The sequence below is a fragment of the Salvelinus alpinus genome, chromosome 33, assembly GCF_045679555.1.
Source record: "Salvelinus alpinus chromosome 33, SLU_Salpinus.1, whole genome shotgun sequence".
NCBI classification, from domain to species: domain Eukaryota; kingdom Metazoa; phylum Chordata; class Actinopteri; order Salmoniformes; family Salmonidae; genus Salvelinus; species Salvelinus alpinus.
The window spans coordinates 11360961-11382674 of NC_092118.1; the positions used below are offsets into that span (position 1 = coordinate 11360961).

Here is a 21714-nt window from a genome sequence, read left to right on the forward strand (position 1 = left end):
GTCAATGTTCATTGGACGAGACTCCGTAAACCGGGGAAATTTTGAAATTACCATTTGCAACAATGATGTTTGTGTGAAAGTGCATTTCTTACCAAAGGCACTATTAGTTAGCTCATCTGTCATTTCACTACTCAGGGCTGGATTGTATTGTACATTCGGACCTCTGCTGTGGCTAGTTTGAAAGTTGCACAATGGCTGAAGAAGACGGTTGTTCATCTATGACGGAGCCTCAGTTTGAAGCAGGAGAAACGGCGGCGGATGGGTTGATTTCGACAGCAGATTCAATTTCTTGTGAAAGTGGAGCGAACAAGGCAGACATAGTGGATTTGGAGTCAAATGTCGAATTAGAAGAGGATGTTAGACATTTTAATTTGCGACAAGAAGATGTTGTCAGACAAGGTTTGTTAAGTAACTATTGTTGCTCATTTCAACCGTGCAGCTAGCCTAGCTAATAACGTCGTTAGCAAGCTAACGTTAATTAGCTAAGTACATTGAGTAACGTTATCTAGCCAACTACTGTAACTTGCTAAACATGCAATGCCACCAACTTTTGACTCATAACAGCAATTAAGGCTAGGTATGTATCATTAACCTATTTGCTGTATTTCAAAGAACTGTTAGAGGAATAGAGAAAAGTCTCAGTACCTATTCGTATAATTTTTGAATCTCCCCTTGATCATTACCCGCTTCTAGGCCATGCCAGATAATAGTGAGTGATCATGAAGGAGAGGGAAAAATGTAAGGAAACCACTTTACACTATGTATCCAAGTAGTAAATTACATACTCAACTAATTTAGGGTTGCAAAGGGTCGGATGTGAAATTAAGCCCTGGAATTTGGGTAATTTTGCTGAAATTCAACATAAAAGTTAGCTTAAAACAGTGAACCTTGAACCTTTTTGTGGGATACCCATAAGTAAATTCTAGGTCTGGTGGCATATTTTGGTTAAACTACCCCCAATTTAATGGAATTGCAACCCTCTGCATGCGCAGTGCATTCTTACATCACATGTACAGCTGATTCTCAAGATCTTGCACACTAATGAGATGCAGTTAAGCCCACACTACTACACTGTCTGAGCCAAGGACTACATTCTTTCTGGTAAGTTATGATTACAATACTGAGTGGGGTGAATATATTTTATAACTTTTTTTGTTAACTAATAAATAGTAGCCTACAGCAAAGTGTTTCAATCATTAATAACAATTTCTGCTAGTTAGTTTTGCTACTAAACTCAGCAAAAAAATAAAAGTCCCGTTTTTTTAGGACCCTGTCTTTCAAAGATAATTTGTAAAAGTCCTAATAACTTCACAGATCTTTATTGTAAAGGGTTTAAACACTGCTTCCCATGCTTGTTCAATGAACCATAAACAATTAATGAACATGCACCTGTGGAACCGTCGTTAAGATACTAACAGCTTACAGACAGTAGGCAATTAAGATCAGTTATGAAAACTTAGGACACTAAAGAGGCCTTTCTACTGACTCTGAAAAACACCAAAGGAAAGATGCCCAGGGTCCCTGCTCATCTGCGTGAACGTGCCTCAGACATGCTGCAAGGAGGCTTGAGGACTGCAGATGTGGCCAGGGCAATAAATTGCAATGTCCGTACTCTGCGATGCCTAAGACAGCGCTGCAGGGAGACAGGACGGACAGCTGATCGTCCTCGCAGTGGCAGACCACGTGTAACAACACCTGCACAGGATTGGTATTATCCGAACATCACACCTGCGGGACAGGTACAGGATGGCAACAACAACTGCCCGAGTTACACCAGGAACGCACAATCCCTCCATCAGTGCTCAGACTGTCTGCAATAGGCTGAGAGAGGCTGGACTGAGGGCTTGTAGGCCTGTTGTAAGGCAGGTCCTCACCAGACATCACCGGCAACAACGTCGCCTATGGGGACAAACCAATCGTCGCTGGACAAGACAGGACTGGCAAAAAGTGCTCTTCATGACGAGTCACGGTTTTGTCTCACCAGGGGTGATGGTCGGATTCACGTTTATCGTTGAAGGAATGAGCGTTACACCGAGGCCTGTACTCTGGAGCGGGATCGATTTGGAGGTGGAGGGTCCGTCATGGTCTGGGGCGGTGTGTCACAGCATCATCGGACTGAGCTTGTTGTCATTGCAGGCAATCTCAACGCTGTGCGTTACAGGGAAGGCATCCTCCTCCCTCATGTGGTACCCTTCCTGCAGGCTCTTCCTGACTTGTCCCGCCAGCATGACAATGCCACCAGCCATACTGTTCGTTTTGTGTGTGATTTCCTGCTAGACAGGAATGTCAGTGTTCTGCCATGGCCAGCGAAGAGCCCAGATCTCAATCTCATTGAGTACGTCTGGGACCTGTTGGATCGGAGGGTGAGGGCTAGGGCCATTCCCTCCAGAAATGTCTGGGAACTTGCAGGTGCCTTGGTGGAAGAGTGGGGTAACATCTCACAGCAATAACTGGAAAATCTGGTGTAGTCCATGAGGAGGAGATGCACTGAAGCACTTAATGCAGCTGGTGGCCACAACAGATACTGACTGTTACTTTTAATTTTGACCCCCCCCCTTTGTTCAGGGACACATTATTCAATTTCTGTTAGTCACATGTCTGTGGAACTTGTTCAGTTTGTCTGTTGTTGAATCTTATGTTCATACAAATATTTACACATGTTAAGTTTGCTGAAAATAAACGCAGTTGACAGTGGGGGATGTTTATTTTTTGCTGAGTTTGTGGGTTTTAGCTTGCTTGAGCCTGCTAACTGAGTGTTAATTCACCTGTTTCTGTACATGTTTCATTTAAAATAATTTATCTTACAAAGGAGTTGTTTAATCGACCTGCGTAACTATTTATCTGTACATGGAACTTTTTTACATATTTTTTTTAATGATTAATTAATGAACACTTCTAATCTTTACAGGAAAATGCCACGGGCTCTATCTGATGTGTGGAGACATTTCACTGCAGCTAATGTAGAAGGAAAAGCAGTGTACATTTGCAGATACTGTGCCAAATCATATGTGAAGAATGCAGCAAAGATGCAGAATCATCTTGCCAAGTCCATAAAGTTTCCTCATCGCTCACAACAAGCAACCTCTGACAAAAGTCTCTACTTCTTTTCAAGGTGAAAATGATGAATCGGACACCTAATCGATAGCAACAGCTCATGGTCTTCCTGGAATCAGAAGTGTTTGACTCAATGGAGGAACGTAGTCAGAGAAATGCTGATGAATGTCTTGCTCGAGCTGTGTATGCAACTGGTTCACCACTGATGCTCACAGGCAATGTGTGTTGGAAGAGATTACTGAATGTTATTCGCCCAGCATACACCCCTCCAATCAGACATGCTTTGTCTACTCATTTGCTGGATGCAGAGTTCAAGTGAAGATCAAGCAAATAATAGAGAAAGCAGACTGTTGCAATCATCTCTGATGGGTGGTCGAATGTTCGTGGGCAAGGAATAATTATCTACATCTCCACCCCTCAACCAATATTCTACAAGAGCACAGACACAAGGGACAACAGACACCCCGGTCTCTACATTGCAGATGAACTGAAGGCAGTCATCAATGACCTTGGACCACAGAAGGTATTTTCACTGGTGACACAATTCTACGAACATGAAGGCTGGTTGGTCTAAAGTGGAGGAGTCACTACCGTGTCTCGCCACCTTGGTCTGGATGAGGGCAAGGTTCTTGGCAGTCTGGTGAAGTACACTTCCAAGCCATGGCTTTGGGATGGAGATGCATTATGGCAGTTGTGCCAACATATCTCATCAGCCACCTGGTGGAAGGGACTTTGTGGATCTGAGGCTCTTTCCCCTGTTGCCCCCATCATCCTTCAAATCTCACCAACATCAGCCGCCTCAAAGCGCAACTGGTCCTTGTTTGGGAACACACATACCCAAGCACACAACAGGCTGACCAATACAAGGGTTGAAAAATTGGTGGTCATCCGGGCAAATTTGAGGCTTTTTGAGCCTGACAACGAGCCATCCTCAACAGGTTTGGAAAGTGACGGTGATGAGGCCTCAGTCTGATGTTCAAGAGGTGGACATTGAGGAGGTGAAGGGAGAAGACATGGATCTGGAGAGGAATCTTTAGTTTCTAGACTATCATTTTACAGCTGTATGTTGAAAATGTTTTCGGGAGATGCAATGGATCATTGGGGTCATTCAATATTCCCTTTTGTTGTTCAGTGAAATCATCCCATGTGAAGAGAACTCATTTAATTAAAGTTCAATTTGTAACTAAATTGCTTAAATTTCTATTAGAAGGATTTAATCATTTGCAATTATTTCTACTTATGATAGAAACAAACCTTTTACTTTGTCTCCATATGATATGGTAAATATATCCAATGCGAAAAACCTCTAAATTTAAATGCTATTAATATTAATTTGCATATACCTGTTAATTCCCACGGATAGTTTCCACCTCCTGAATATTCCCAAAATGTGCAACCCTAATCTAATTTATACTTTATTTTCTAACAGAACTTTTCCAAAATGAGGAGGAGGATGATGGTGACAGCGGCACAGCTTACTTCAACCCTGATATGGCTGGTACTCGGTTGCAACGTGCCGAACGCATAGGCGATGCCTCCCTTCCTGACACCTTTCAGACAAATGAACTGCTTTATTACGAGAGATTCAAAGCCTATCAAGACTACATGCTAGGTATGTAACCTTCCCACAGTCTTACATCAGTTGTTGTCAAGGTTACTGGCTAAAGTGGGTAAAAGATGTTTACTACAACCATATTGATCGATCTTCAACGCTAAAAAATAAAACTGACTTGAGGGGTTGTCTCAGATGCTGTCTGTGCTGTTGTTTTGGACAGGTGATTGTAAAACATCCGAGGTGAAGGCTTTCACAGCTGACTACCTGGAGAAGGTTCTGGAGCCTTGTGACTGGCAGGCACAGTGGTGCACAGACGTTTTTGATGTGCTAGTAGAGGTAAGTCACTTCGACCTGAAAGATTTCCCAGCAAGTGGCTTGTCTAAAGGAGCTGTGCTTTCTACACTGCATGAAATGAATTGGAACACTTGCACTCTGGATGCGGTTTTATAGTGAATCTGAATCCAGAGGTCTGGTTAAACAATGTGAAACAGCTATATTTTCCAAATGTTATACAGATGGTTGGATCTGATCAGAGAAGCAGAAGTAACTGAACAGGGTAGCCTAACCATTCAAACATGGGAAAAGGTTACAACCTCATACCTGTGCCCTTTTCCTCAGGTGGTGGATGTGAACTATAAGGATCTGAAAGCCCAGGTCAAGCTAGTAGTTCCCCTGCAGTGTGAGACGAGAGGCTGCGAGCTGACAGAGGAGGCCATGAACACTCTCCTAGAGGCCACGCTGCACAAAGTGCCTCTGCAGGAGCTCCGTGTGGTGTTTGATGAGTCTGGGGACTTTGACCAGACTGCACTGGCACTTGAGCACCTCCGGTAAGTCCATATTGTAAACAGGTTAACACTGCTGAGGTTTTTATTCAAAGGCTGTTAAAGCCACAGTTACAGTTGAAGTCTGAAGTTTACATACACCTTAGCCAAATACATTTAAAGTCTGTTTTTCACAATTCCTGACATTTAATCCTAGTAAAAATTCCCTTTCTTAGGTCAGTTAGGATCACCACTTTATTTTAAGAATGTGAAATGTCAGAATAATAGTAGAGAGAATGATTTATTTCAGCTTTTATTTCTTTCATCACATTCCCAGGAAGCAGTGGCTTCCTCCTTGTCGATATAGGACTCTTTTTACTGTGGATATAGATACTTTTGTACCTGTTTCTTCCAGCATCTTCACAAGGTCCTTTGCTGCTGTTCTGGGATTGATTTGCACTTTTCGCACCAAAGTACGTTCATGTCTAGGAGACAGAATGCGTCTCCTTCCTGAGCGGTATGACGGCTGCGTGGTCCCATGGTGTTTATACTTGCGTACTATTGTTTGTACAGATGAACATGGTACTTTCAGGCGTTTGGAAATTGCTTCCAAGGATGAACCAGACTTGTGGAGGTCAATTTCTTTTTTCTGAGGTCTTGGCTGAATTCTTTTGATGTTCCTATGATGTCAAGGAAAGAGGCACTGAGTTTGAAGGTAGGCCTTGAAATATATCCAGAGTTGCACCTCCAATTGACTCAAATGATGTCAATTAGCCTATCAGAAGCTTCTAAAGCCATGACATCATTTTCTGGAATTTTCCAAGCTGTTTAAAGACAGTCAACTTAGTGTATGTAAACTTCTGAACCACTGGAATTGTGATACAGTGAATTATAAGTGAAATAATCTGTCTGTAAACAATTGTTGGGAAAATGACTTGTTATGCGCCAAGTAGATGTCCTAACCGACTTGCCAAAACTGTAGTTTGTTAACAAGAAATTTGTGGATTGGTTGAAAAACAAGTTTTAATGACTCCAACCTAAGTGTACGTAAACTTCCGACCGCAACTGTATTTCTTTCCATGTCAGAGGAGAAAGCACCAGAAAAAGTGCCCAAGGCGATTTGTTCCCCTTTTTTGCACATGCATTTTCTCAGATATGATATGACAAACACTCAAAATAATGTAAATGGACAGACAAGACAGAACTGTCATATTACAGCAGCAGAATTTTGTTTGTTTTATGTGATACTAAATAACAAGGGTGTGTTCAAATTTCGTGGTGTGACAGACAGAGAAATACCCTGAAGAGAGATGATAAACTGGAACAAATGGTTCTGCTTCTGTGCTGTGAAATCTCTTGTCTGAACTGTCTCAAACCTTTTTCTTCTTAGGTTTTTCTACAAACACATCTGGAGACAGTGGGACGACGAGGACGAGGATGATGACTTTGACTACTTTGTCAGATGTGTGGAGCCCCGCCTCAGGCTGTATGTGTAGAAGGGTGATAGTGTGGGGAATGGGAAGATTAGTCAGTGTGTGGGCTAGATTGGCACTTTCTCATTTAGGCTGTATTGGTTCAGATCTGCCAATGACACGGCTTGGTTGAACCCATTATTTTAATGCCGCTATCAGAACGGCCATATGGCATAGGAACCTGTAGAGCTTTGCAAATCATTGCAGTTCAGGCGCACTTGAGCAAGCTCCGTGTCTAATTGTTGGAGCTGGATATGCTCAAGGCTGTTGCAGTGAGAGGGTGCAGATTATTATTTGGCCACTAGATGGCAGTGTGTACCTGGGTATTTTGAGCGTACTGTGGCGTCTCCTATTTTTTTTCAATGGCTGGATATTTATGGGTGGAGACGAGGGCTAAGATATCTTATTGGCTTCAGCAGAAATCCTAAAGCTTATTGGTCTAACAATCAGCTCCTAGTTCATACCAAGGATACTATGTCGCCGATTTGCTTTTAATAGATAGTCTTTGTTACCCATTCACGACCGGCTCCTTAGATAGAATCGAGACCCTCCTTGTTCAGAATCTCAATGTTCACCTGTATTTTTCTTTCTCCAAATAATGATTAAGAACACTTTCAAATTCTGGAAAAGGCCATAAAAATAATAATGTTGTGCTCTGATCTTCTCCACTAGTTATCCCACCTCTTAGCCCTCCAATGTTGCTGAACAGTTTGTTCCCAACAGTCCTTGAAGACCACCTCCATAATGCAATTGTGTTTTTAAAAATAAGTGTTTCTCCCTCTGTGGCTGTCAATCCTGCAGGTTTTATGATATTCTGGAAGATCGGGTGCCTGCTGGACTTGTGGCAGAGTATTACTCTCTTTTGGCACGCTGCTCTCAAAAGTTCCAGGAGTTTTCTAGCCTGCGGAACGGTATCAGCAGCGACTCGGAGTCGGAGCTGGACAACGTGTCCATGGTGGAGGGCCTAAGGATGTACGAGCAGATGGAGGCCCTGAAGCGCAAACTCCGGATCATCGAGAACCCGCTGCTCAGGTAGCTGCCCAAAGGGATACGGGTGGGAAGACTGAGAGGAGCTATCAGTGCCTCTGCAGCGTGTGTTGAGGGCATAGTTGTTTGACTGATGGAGTTGGTCTCTTTACGGAGGATGAAAATAAGAAGACTGAGTAAAAGCTATTGGATTCACCTCTGTCCTTGACCTAGCGTGTTTGACCTACACTGCCCCAGTTGAGAGCAAAACCCCTCACATAATAACACTACACTACAGTCCAGTTCAATGCACCATACTCTGGTTAGAATTCGAGGTCGACCGATTATGATTTTTCAACGCCGATACCAATTATTGGAGGACCAAAAAAAGCCGATACCGATTAATCGGACGATTTTATTATTTTTAAATATATATTTATATATATTTGTAATTACAATTACAACAATACTGAATAAACACTTATTTTAACTTAATATAATACATCAATAAAATCAATTTAGACTCAAATAAATAATGAAACATGTTCAATTTGGTTTAAATAATGCAAAAACAAAGGGTTGGAGAAGAAAGTAAAAGTGCAATATTTTCCATGTAAAAAAGCTAACGTTTAAGTTCCTTGCTCAGAACATGAGAACATATGAAAGCTGGTGGTTCCTTTTAACATGAGTCTTCAATATTCCCAGGTAAGAAGTTTTAGGTTGTAGTCATAGGACTATTTCTCTACCATTTTGTATTTCATATACCTTTGACTATTGGTTGTTCTTATAGGCACTATAGTATTGCCAGCCTAATCTCGGGAGTTGATAGGCTTGAAGTCATAAACAGCGCAATGCTTGACGCACAGGGAAGAGCTGCTGGCAAATGCAGGAAAGTGCTGTTTGAATGAATGCTTACGAGCCTGCTGCTGCCTACCACCGCTCAGTCAGACTGCTCTATCAAATATCAAATCATAGACTTAATTATAATATAATAACACACATAAATACAAGCCGTAAGTCATTATATGGTAAAATCCGGAAACTATCATTTAGAAGGAAAAAAATGTTTATTCTTTCAGTGAAATAAGGAACCGTTCCGTATTTTATCGAACGGGTGGCATCCCTAAGTCTAAATATTGCTGTTACATTGCACAACTTTCAATGTTATGTCATAATTATGTACAATTCTGGCAAATTAATTACTGCCTTTGTAAGGAAGAAATGGTCTTCACCCAGTTCGCAACAAGCCAGGCAGCCCAAACTGCTGCATATACCCAGACTCTGTTGCAGAGAACGCAAGAGAAGTGACACAATTTCCCTAGTTAAAGTAAATTCATGTTAGCAGGCAATATTAACTAAATATGCAGGTTTAAAAATATATATGTGTATTGATTTTAAGAAAGGCATTGATGTTTATGGTTAGGTACACATTGGTGCAACGACAGTGCTTTTTTCGCAAATGCGCTTGTTAAATCATCACCCGTTTGGCGGAGTAGGCTGTGATTCGATGATAAATTAACAGGCACTGCATCAATTATATGCAACGCATGACAAGTTAGATAAACTAGTAATATCATCAACCATGTGTAGTTAACTAGTGATCATGTTAAGATTGTTTTTTATAAGATACGTTTAATGCTAGCTAGCACCTTACCTTGGCTCCTTGCTGCACTCGCATAACAGGTAGTCAGCCTGCCAAGCAGTCTCCTCGTGGAGTGCAATGTAATCGGCCATAATCGGTGTCCCAAAATGCCGATTACCGATTTGTTATGAAAACTAGAAATGGGCCCTGATTAATAGGTTGACCTCTTGTTAGATTACAAGAGGCGCAGCAATTGAATTTATAGCTACTCCTAATGCACACTTGGGCCTATACTTTGAGAGTCTATGGGAAAGTGGAAGATTTACCTGCGCTGTCCAGTGCTGTACCATTCTGTTCGTCTACATAAATGTATTCTCTCCTGACATTGCAGGTATGTGCTGGGATACAAGGTGAACTCAGGGCATCAGTCGTGCAGTGCCAAGGGGCCTCGTGTCTCAGGTGGCCGGATGGTCCATGTCGTGTCTGTCTCCACTACAGTCAGCCAGCTGCAGAGCCTGATGGCAGACAAGCTTGGGCCCAAATTCTCAGGGGAAGAGTTTGAAGTACAGGTATGGCAATCAAATAAAATAGTATTTTTAAATGTTTTATCCATAGCATATTGTGTTTTGATCAAATTTAAGTTTGCCCGGTTTTCCATTTCAAATGGCCTGTTTAATGAGATGACCAGAGATGAAACCCAATGGTTATGTTCTCTAACCATGTCTCACTTGTGTAAGGGTCTAATGCGCTAGGATTTGCTTGGGCTGTCTTTTTATATGACCTCCCTAGTCCCTGTAAACTGGCATTCCGCCAGGATTTGTAGAAGCTGTGTCTGTTCGCCTGAACGCCTCGGCTCTAGTATCTTTGTATTCCACTGAGACGTCCGAAGCAGAAAACAAGTGTTTGTGTCCATCTGTTTAGTCATGAGCACAGATCTGTATTGTACAGACTGACTGTACTGGAACTGCTCTGTGTTAAATGTTAGTTTCACAGTGAGCCCCTGCTTGCTGTGAGTGCCTGCTACGAGGGAGACGTGGTCATCATCCTTCCAGGACACTACAATGTCACCAGCTCCATCAGTATCCCAGACTCCATATCAGTGGAAGGTAATGTTTCACATGTCTGAAAGCAGCCTTTATAATGGCAGGATGCACTGCTGCTGTTTGTATGTACAGGTAACTTCTAAATAATGGAAACACGAGTAAATGAGGGATACAAAATATATTGAAAGCAGATGCTTCCACACAGGTGTGGTTCCTGATTTAAAACGATGTAAACCATTTGTCATGGCCGTCTGTCACAAGATCTCAACCCAATTGAACACTTATGGTAGATTCCAGCACTATCAACAAAACACCAAATTATGGAATTTCTCGTGGAAGAATGGTGTTGCATCCCTCCAACAGAGTTCACTCTACGTTTGTAGAATCTACACCAAGGTGCTGTGAAGCTGTTCCCAACACCCTATTTTAAGACACTTTGTTGATGTTTCCTTTATTTTGTCAGTTACCTGTATGTATCAATGGAGGCTGCTGAGGGAGGATCACTCATAATAATGGCGTATAATGGAGTGAATGGTATCAAACACATACGTACGTACGTGATTTCTACGTATGTATGTATCCTTAGTTGCTTTTAGCTAGCCAGGGATGCCTCTTGCTGGATTCAGCTAATGAGTAGTATCTGGAGGCTTGGTGTTGCAAAACTCCAGATTCCACTACCTGAATCTAGCAAGAGGCCTCTTCTGATTTTCTGTTTTCCAATCATCCAAGTCTGATGTTCAGTCGTTGCAAAAATGTCCCCCTTTTTTTATGTGAGTTCAACACATTTTGCAGGTTGTCTGAATTAGAGGTCGACCGATTTAATCGGGGCCGATTTCAAGTTTTCATAACAATCGGTAATCGGCATTTTTGGACACCGATTATGGCCGATTACATTGCACTCCACGAGGAGACTGCTTGGCAGGCTGACTACCTGTTATCCGAGTGCAGCAAGGAGCCAAGGTAAGGTGCTAGCTAGCATTAAACTTATCTTATAAAAAACAATCAATCTTAACATGATCACTAGTTAACTACACATGGTTGATGATATTACTAGTTTATCTAGCTAGTCCTGCATTGCATATAATCGATGCGGTGCCTGTTAATTTATCATTGAATCACAGCCTACTTCGCCAAACGGGTGATTTTTAAGAAGCGCATTTGCGAAAAAAAGCACTGTCATTGCACCAATGTGTACCTAACCATAAACATCAATACCTTTCTTAAAATCAATACACAAGTATATGTTTTTAAACCTGCATATTTAGTTAATATTGCCTGCTAACATGAATTTCTTTTAACTAGGGAAATTGTCACTTCTCTTGCGTTCTGTGCAACAGAGTCAGGGTAACGTTATATGCAGCAGATTGGGCCGCCTGGCTCGTTGCAAACTGTGTGAAAACCATTTCTTCCTAACAAAGACAGCCAACTTTGCCAAACGGAGGATGATTTAACAAAAGTGCATTTGCGAAAAAAGCACAATTGTTGCACGAATGTACCTAACCATAAACATCAATGGCTTTCTTAAAACCAATACACACAAGTATATATTTTTTAAACCTGCATATTTAGTTAAAAGAAATTCATGTTAGCAGGTAATATTAACTAGGACAATTGTCACTTCTCTTGCGTTCATTGCACGCAGAGTCAGGGTATATACAACCGTTTGGGCCGCCTGGCTCGTTGTGAACTAATTTGCCAGAATGTTACATAATTATGACGTAACATTGAAGGTTGTGCAATGTAACAGCAATATTTAGACTTATCGATGCCACCCGTTAGATAAAATATGGAACGGTTCCGTATTTCAATGAAAGAGTAAACGTTTTTTTCCTTTTCGAAATGATAGTTTCTGGATTTGACCATATTAATGACCTAAGTATTTCTGTGTGTTATTATAATTAAGTCTAAGATTTGATAGAGCAGTCTGACTGAGCGGTGGTAGGCAGCAGCAGGCTCGTAAGCATTCATTCAAACAGCACTTTCCTGCATTTGCCAGCAGCTCTTCGCTGTGCTTCAAGCATTGCGCTGTTTATGACTTCAAGCCTATCAACTCCCGAGATTAGGCTGGCAATACTATAGTGCCTATAAGAACAACCAATAGTCAAAGGTATATGAAATACAAAATGGTAGAGAAATAGTCCTATGACTACAACCTAAAACTTCTTACCTGGGAATATTGAAGACTCATGTTAAAAGGAACCACCAGCTTTCATATGTTCTCATGTTCTGAGCAAGGAACTTAAACGTTAGCTTTTTTACATGGCAAATATTGCACATTTACTTTCTTCTCCAGCACTTTGTTTTTGCATTATTTAAACTAAATTGAACGTTTATTTATTTGAGACTAAGTTGATTTTATTGATGTATTATATTAAGTTAAAATTGTTCATTCAGTATTGTTGTAATTGTCATTATTACAAATATATATATATATATATATTTAATCGGTACTGGCTTTTTTTGGTCCTCCAATAATCGGTATCGGCGTTGAAAAATCATAATCGATCTACCTCTAGTCTGAATCCTTCCATCCTTTTCTCTCACTAAGGAATCTGTTGCTATGCTGTGACTGATGTGCTGCCAAGTACTGTTATGGCCATGAAGTTATTTTCAACATATGAAATCAAGTGTTCACCTGCAGATGATACTTTTACGGTACTGGCTACACTATGTGGCATGTTCATGCTTCTTGAAGGTTAAACCACCCCTCAATGTACAGTAGATGGAGTGAAATGAACGTATCGCAGAGAGGATGCGGGATGTACAGTTGGAGCCCTCGTAAAGCAAATGGAGCTTGATGGCGCGGTAAGCGTTTGAATGGGGGTGATATTAATTAATAGGGAAGGCTAGCGCGGGCGAGGAGAGGTCAGAGCAGAGGCACAGTGTCAGTCGCTTTATGCAAATGGAGGGAAGGGAGATTGGAGCGTTTTTTTACATGGGTCTGTTTGTATGTGCTTGCCTTCCTGTGGTGCTAGGAAACCCCTGAAAGCTGAGATAAAGAGGGTGGGGAAATAAGATGCAGCACTGCCTGGCACTGTACCACGACAGGAGATGAGCAACTCAATTAGACCACCGCCGGATTACCATAATAGAATTCTCCCTCCCACCAAAGAGCCTTTGATATTTAGAGGAGCCAGGCACATACAGGCGCTTAAAAGATGCATATGATCCATCTTCATAAGTATTGTGAGAATTTCCAAATGGTCTGTGTTCCTGAAGAGACATTAGAATTCATTAGTGAGGAGGTTGTTGGTCAGCACTTGTTAAGAACAGAATGCATTTGTGATCTGCAATCAGTGCACCCGTTTTAGCGTTTAAATAAAAATAAATTCTCTAAGCAGCAGCACATTTTTGCCAGTCTTGAAGCCCGCTGGGAATATGGTTTTCCTCTCCTGGAAGTGTGCATGGGCCTATGACTTTACCAATCGATATTCAGCCTTTGGCCTTTCCAACGGCAGTGTGTGGAACCCAGCCAGTGCTGTAGAATTGTTGGCCACATTGTGGAACACGTGTCTCCAGGCCATCTGTCAAGGAACAGAGAATAATGAACCCTAGCCGTCAAAACACGGCCCATCCCATTCTGCACTGTTGTACAGTGCTGCTTGCCTGGGATTGTGCTGAATTACTACTTGTCATGTAAACCACTGCAAGGTTGGAAGGAGTGTCCGGACCCAACACTATGGCCATTGAGCCATGAGCCAGTTGTCCCAGCTGTCAGCATGCAAATTCAATTTATTCGATATGATAAGTCTTCTATGTACAGTTGGTGAGGGGGTAAAAAATCAATACATTCGAGTATTGCGATATTATTTTTGCTGATTTCCTATCGAAATACTGTGACTCCAAGTTTTAGATTGTTGCTAGGTAGTTAACATTAGCTTGCGCTAGTCGGCTGTACATCGGCTGTACATCTATAGCTTGTTCGCCGTAAAAAAAAAAAAAAAAAAAGTTTTGAGCCAACATGTTTTCAGCACTTATCTCCATGACTGATCAAAATGCCTATTTTCATGGCCCTCTTGTCCCTCTGCCGCAGACAAATAGTGAGCAATATGTTTAGAACATCAAATCGCAATAAAATCACAGTATCGAATTGCAATACATACTGTTTACTCTGAGTATATCAAACATTAGGAACCTAATATTGAGTTGCAACATTCCCTCAGAACAGCCTCAATTCGTCAGGGCATGGACTCTACGTGTCAAGCGTTACACAGGATTGCTGGCCCATGTTGACTCCAATGCTTCCCACATTTGTCAAGTTGGTTGGATGTCCTTTGAGTGGTGGACCAAAAACCAAGCAATTCTTGACACAAATCGGTGCGCCTGGCACCTGAACTCAGCAAAAAAAGAAACGTCCTCTCACTGTCAACTGCGTTTATTTTCAGCAACTTAACATGTGTAAGTATTTGTATGAACATAACAAGATTCAACATCAGACATAAACTGAACAAGTTCCACAGACATGTAACTAACAGAAATGTAATAATGTGTCCTTGAACAAAGGGGGGATCAAAATCAAAAATAGCAATCAGTATCTGGTGTGGCCACCAGCTGCATTAAGTGCTGCAGTGCATATCCTCATGGACTGCACCAGATGTTCCAGTTCTTGCTGTGAGATGTTACCCCACTCTTCCACCAAGGCACCTGCAAGTTCCCAGACATTTCTGGGGGGAATGGCCCTAGCCCTCACCCTCTGATTCAACAGGCCCCAGACGTGCTCAATGGGATTGAGATCTGAGCTCTTCGCTGGCCATTGCAGAACACTGACATTCCTGTCTTGCAGGAAATCACGCACATAACGAGCAGTGTGACTGGTGGCATTATCATGCTGGAGGGTCATGTCAGGAAGGGTACCACATGCGGGAGGATGATGTCTTCCCTGTAACGCACAGCGTTGAGATTGCCTCCAATGACAACAAGCTCAGTCCGATGATGCTGTGACACACCGCCCCAGACAGTGACGGACTCCACCTCCAAATCGATTCTGCTCCAGAGTACAGGCCTCGGTGTAACGCTCATTCCTTCGACGATGAACGCGAATCCGACCATCACCCCTGGTGAGACAAAACCGTGACTTGTCAGTAAAGAGCACTTTTTGCCAGTCCTGTCTGGTCCAGCGACGGTGGGTTTGTGCCCATAGGCGACGTTGTTGCCCGTGATGTCTGGTGAGGACTTGCCTTACAACAGGCCTACAAGCCCTCAGTCCAGTCTCTCTCAGCCTATTGTGGACAGTGTGAGCACTGATGGAGGGATTGCGTATTTCTGGTGTAACTCGGGCAGTTGTTGTTGCCATCCTGTACATGTCCTGCAGGTGTGATGTTCGGATGTACCGTTCCTGTGCAGGTGTTGTTACACGTGGTCTGCCACTGTGAGGACGATCAGCTGTCCATCCTGTCTCCTTGTAGCGCTGTCTTAGGCGTCTCACAGTATGGACATTGCAATTTATTGCCCTGGCCACATCTGCAGTCCTCATGCCTCCTTGCATCATGCCTAAGGCACGTTCACGCAGATGAGCAGGGACCCTGGGCATCTTTCCTTTGGTGTTTTTCAGAGTCAGTACAAAGGCCTCTTTAGTGTCCTAAGTTTTCATAACTGACCTTAATTGCCTACCGTCTGTAAGCTGTTAGTGTCTTAACGACCGTTCCACAGGTGCATGTTCATTAATTGTTTATGGTTCATTGAACAAGCATGAGAAAGTGTTTAAACCCTTTACAATGAAGATCTGTGACGTTGCTTTGCATTTTTACGAATTATCTTTGAAGGACAGGGTCCTGAAAACTGGACTTTTTTTTCTGCATCTATATTTTATATTATTCAAAGTAGCCACCCTTTACCTTGATGACAGCTTCACAAAGACATGGCGGTTGGAACCAAAAATCTCACATTTGGACTCATCAGACCAAAGTACAGATTTCCTCCGGTCTAATGTCCATTGCTCGGGATTCTTGTCCCAAGCAAGTCTCTTCTTATTGGTGTCCTTTAGTAGTGGTTTCTTTGCAGCAATTTGACCATGAAGAGCTGATTCACGCGGTCTCCTCTGAACAGTTGATGTTGTCTGTTACTTGAACTCTGAGGTGCAGTTAATTGCTGAATTCTGAGACTGGTAACTCTAATGAACTTGTCCTCTGCTGCGGAGGATAATTCTTCCTTTCCTGTGGCGGTCCTCATTAGCCAATTTCTTCATCAGCGCTTGGTTTTTGCGACTGAACTTGAAGAAACTTTCAAAGCTGTTAATTTTCCAGATTGACTGACCTTCGTGTCTTAAGGTAATGATGGACTGTCGTTTCTCTTTGCTTATTTGAGCTGTTCTTGCCATAATATGGACTTTAGCCTATTTTTGGTAAAAGATTTAATCAACACAACTGATTGGCTCAAATGCATTAAGATGTAAAGAAATTCCACAAATGAACTTTTAACAATGCATTCCTGTTAATTGAAATGCTTTTCAAGTGACTACCTCATGAAGCTGGTTGAGAGAATGCCAAGAGTGTGCAAAACTGTCATCAAGGCAATGGTGTCTACTTTGAAGGATCTAAAATATATTTTGATTTGTTAAACACTTTTTTTTGGTTACATGATTCCATATGTGTTATTTCGTAGTTTTGCAATGTAGATAATAGTAAAAATAAAGAAAAACCCTTGAATGAGTAGGTGTGTCCAAACTTTTGACTGGTGCTGTATTGTATCGCAATATTCACACTAGACAATTCCCAGTCCTATGTACAATTCATGTAGTTCTGTGGTCATCAGCTGTCTTGTCAGGCACATAGCTAGTATGTTGACCTCACACGTGCAGAGATGTATGTATGCCAGAGCCTAAAATGAACACCTGCCAAATGTTGGTAGATTTTGGCGTTGGCGGGTCAGATGTCTATTTCACCAGCCACGTTGGTGGATGGTCAGGGCTCCACAGTGCGAGCATTTCACTCGCATTTGTGAATAAAAATGGTAAAGTTTGATATATATATATATATATATATATATATATATATATATAGATATATATATATATAGTAAAAGAAATGCTGCAGTATTTTAGCCTTTTTGTTTCATAGCTGGTAATTTAATTGCACAAAGTCAAAACTACGAATCCCTATAGCCTATCTCACCTTGCTCTGCATCACTGCCTGGCTTGGGGGCTGTGCGCACGTGAAGAGCTGAGTGTAAGATTCATTTTTAGAAGCGCAGCACACAGACACAAGTCGGTCTAATTTATTTGAAACAAGTCCACTGAAGTGAGACTTGTTCCCTGTTTCTTTGCTATTTACAGTACATTGTTTTGTTCACAAGCCCGGTTTTTCAATGTTTGAGTTTCAACTATTAGGGAAGAGAAGACAACGCAGCTATTAGTCACTCAGTCACAAATGACTGGAGTCACGTTACCACGGTAACCCCCTGCCCTTGAAGAGGCAGGTGAACATTTTTGGCTCATCTGTGATATTTTGGTTAAAATAGGTCACAAAAAATGGAATTCAACAACATACCATATTACATCTTACTAGTAATGCATTTGTTTTACAAACATTACAAAGCATGCTAATCTGTGTTTTGTCCCTGGAATCTGAGTGGCTGGTAGATTTTTAAATCTACTTGCTATGGTGGCTGGTGGACCAAAAAGTACGTTTTAGGCCCTGATTTAGGCTAAATCTTTTTTTCAGGGTTTGGTCTACCTGATGAGGTGGTGATTGAGAAGAAGAACAAAGGGGACTCGTTTGTGGCGTCAACAGGAGCCGACGTAAAGATCTCCAACGTCAAGTTCATCCAGCACGACGCTATCGAAGGCATCCTCTGTGAGTAGTCTTAGTACTCCCAATGTGATTCTGCCTCTAAATCTACTCTGCCCCCCCCCCTCCCCAACTCTACTATCAGTCCACCCATTGGTCTGCATTAATAATTCTCCTAAGCTGCTGGCGCTGCTTAACATCCGGCAACAGCCATATATCAATGACTTGCTAGGAGTAGAATGGGTTGTGTGTGTGTAACCATTCGGAATAGTAGGATCTAGCTGGCCTCTTTATTTTCCTCCTAGTGTCGATTTCCATCTTATTTCCCTCTTGTCTCCAGGCGTACGTCAGGGTAAGCTGGAGATGGAGAACTGTGTCCTTCAGTGCGAGACGACAGGTGTTATTGTGCGGACGTCAGCCCACCTGACCATGAACATGTGTGACCTCTATGGCTCTAAGGTAAGAGGTCATTGACACTTATCACTCTTCTCATGGTGGCTTTATTTTTTGATTGCTACAGATCTAGCTGTTATGTTAGTCATTATTAGGGTCTGAGGCCGTGCAGTAGCCTAGCTGTGTCTCTACATGCTTATAACTGTTTTGCTGTAGGGAGCTGGTGTGGAGATTTACCCTGGCAGTGTCTGCAGTATGGTGGGAAATGGCATACATCACTGCAAAGAAGGGATCCTGATCAAGGTAAGAGACTGAAGTTCTACTGGTAATTTAACAATCTGTGTATCACTGCTCCCAGCACTAGCACATCCAACCTTCATCTCTTTCTAGGTTCAGTTAAATTCTAAGCCTGTGGCATTATCTTCCCTCAACCGAAATTGAGTTTAGTGGAGAAAGATGTTAAAATGCACACACACACACACACCGCAAAAACAAATATGGACTTATTGCCCTTGTTACCTTCAGACGGGTTCTGGGGTCTTATCTCATTCCCTGAGGCTAGAACGGTAGTGTTTTTATCGCTCCCTCACAGAGCTTTCCTTCCTGTTGTCTCTGCCCGATGTGTTGGACTTGGCCAGGGCAACTTAAGCAGGAAGACTGACGTGATGACTCTGTTTATGCCCGTCTCTCCCCCTCTCTCTGTTGCTCAATCTGTCAACCTCCTCCGTCCCGTCTTCCAACAGGACTTTGCTGATGAGCTGGACACCATGCCCAAGATCACCATGGTGAACAACGTGATCCACAACAACGAGGGATACGGCGTGATCCTGGTCAAACCTAGTGACGCTGCAGCTGCACAGGGCGAGGCTGCACAGGAAGACACCCCTTCAGGTACTAACTCGTTCCAAAGCCTTGGAAGTTTTCCTCAGGAATATGATAAGGGGTGGCGTACAGCAGAGTCTAGATGGAAACTCGTGATGCATTGACATTTTTGCATCGGTGACGTTCCAAATTGAGTTTTGTCTTTCTGAAAATTATTCTGATTTGCAACAAGCTTTAGATACAAAACTAACACCGCACATGCTACTGAAACTTTGTCTGACACGGTAGGAAGAGAGAATGTACGAAACAAGGAAAAAAACTGGGAAATGCATCTGAGGGGAAATGTCATTTCTACTTAGAGCAAATGTAATTTGAGAGTTGAATGCCAGCGCTCTCATTCAAGCACATAATCCAATACTGAAGTTCTCCAGACTTCCAATTTTAGAATCAGCAAGACAGGATTTGGAAGGATTGCCATGTGAGACTAGGTACTAACCAAGTCTTACTCAGTGTTTCCCACATCAATGGGCTTACTATTTCTGGAAGGCAGAGTTAGTTTCACTGGGAAGTTTAAATGTGCTTGACCTTCAGTCCAGGGCAGCTGCAGAATAAAAGATGCAGCTGAAGGTGGCATGGCTTAAAATACATCTGGAGCGCTCTCCATCTCGCCCTCTCCAGCGTCCTCTAATGGAATGTCCCTTATTGTTTGACCCCCCCCCCCCAGTACGCAGGAATAAATACCTCTACCCCAGACAGGGGAATGAGCGTAAATTAATTTAAAAAAGCAAATAAACAAAACCATCTCTTTTCAGATTACCTTTTAAAAATGTAAAATACAGAATTCATCAGTTTTCAGAGACACTACAAAGTCAACAACTCGGTAATAATTGTCATTTCGTTGTTATTGAAATTATGTCCATTATGGTGCTTTGTTGTGTATCTTCCGGAAATTAGCAAAAAAAATACTGTTCATGAAACATTCCCCACTTTAAACGTCAAAGAGGCTGCTCGCATTTTGATTTGAAAAGGTAAGAGCATGGCAATTATCTGCGATTGATCCCAAAGGGCACTCTGTTAAAATACACTGAGTGATTTGAACAGAATGTAGTAATATTTCACAGGAAGACGTGGTGTTTTCATTAACATGACAAATCAGAATGTCATGATGGAGAAGGAAGTGGTCTGAATGTCACAGTGAGCTGTTGACAAGCCTGTCATGAACTGATTCATGTTATTTTCCAGATGAGCAACTGGATAAAGAAGAGGGGAAAGAGGAGATGAATTGCGAGGGGAAGCTGCAGGTGGATGTTCCCGTCATCGTGGTGGACGACTGCTCTGTGAAGGAACCAGTCTCCTATTCGTCTTGTTACGTCGTTCCTCCGGAGTTCACGGAGGGCAACGATGCCATCAAGAGGGAGCTGGTGGCCACGTCAGCCAAGAAGCAGCGACTCCAGAAGAGCAGGCTGAAGGAGCTGGGAGTGACCCAGGCAGATGACAACCTGCTCTCCCAGGAGATGTTTGTCTCCATACAGGACAACCAGTTCAGGAGAAATGGCATGGGCAGCTTCGGCACCTTCTTATACTGAGACTAACTGACCCGTCCTCCTGTTCTGTATTCCATACATGCACAAACACACTTTTACTTCATTTATTCCAACCTCTTTAAGTTTTGCTGCACGGACTAGTGAGTGGGTATGTGTATTTTAAAATGCTTTTTTTAAACATGGCTTTTTAACACAATTCTCATTTTAGTATACTGATATTGTGGATGCCTGAGTCTAATAAACTGAATTGTTTTCACGATGACACTGAGCCTCAAATGTCCTTCGCAATTTTTTTTTTTTTTGGTGGATATTGTATAATTTATTGTTATGGATATTATTAAGATGACACTGCTTGAAATTGTTTTGTGTTTGGGGAAATCGTGTTGCCTTTCACTTAGTTTCTCACCCTCCCCTGTAGTTCTGGTCATTCCTTTGTCAAATGTTGCTGAAGGCACTCTGTAAACAATCCAAATCATGAGCTAATAAAATGAGTTTATATATGTTTTGTTATTTATTTTTTTTACAACTGGACACAGGTCAGATGAGAGAGGGGGAAATCTGGAAGGCTGCTTATTAAGAAGCTCAAGGCTTCACCTTTTATAAGATGCTCACAATTGTTTAATTCCAGTTGATTAATTTCCTGGGGATTAAAGGGCTGGTAAAACCTCATTACATCACAGGCGGTTTGATGAATTGCCTAATCCAGCATGCCCCTGTGAAATACATGTTGTACTGCCTCTTATGAGGTGTCCCAGGATGACCTCAATAGACCCATTTTATTCCACAAATCCAAAACGG

At 42.2% G+C, this 21714-nt stretch overlaps 1 protein-coding gene across 1 annotated transcript; it reads left to right on the forward strand.

Moving 5' to 3' along the window:
- Positions 1-72: 72 nt before the first annotated feature.
- On the forward strand, positions 73-21416 carry shcbp1 (SHC SH2-domain binding protein 1). The gene is made up of 13 exons (XM_071381111.1): positions 73-399; positions 4484-4666; positions 4830-4945; positions 5228-5436; positions 6761-6856; positions 7644-7874; positions 9782-9959; positions 10376-10496; positions 18092-18223; positions 18498-18616; positions 18767-18853; positions 19294-19441; positions 20615-21416. Exons 1-13 carry the CDS (start codon positions 192-194, stop codon positions 20956-20958), a joined length of 2172 nt encoding a protein of 723 aa, XP_071237212.1. The 5' UTR covers positions 73-191; the 3' UTR covers positions 20959-21416.
- The last annotated feature ends 298 nt before the right edge of the window (positions 21417-21714 follow it).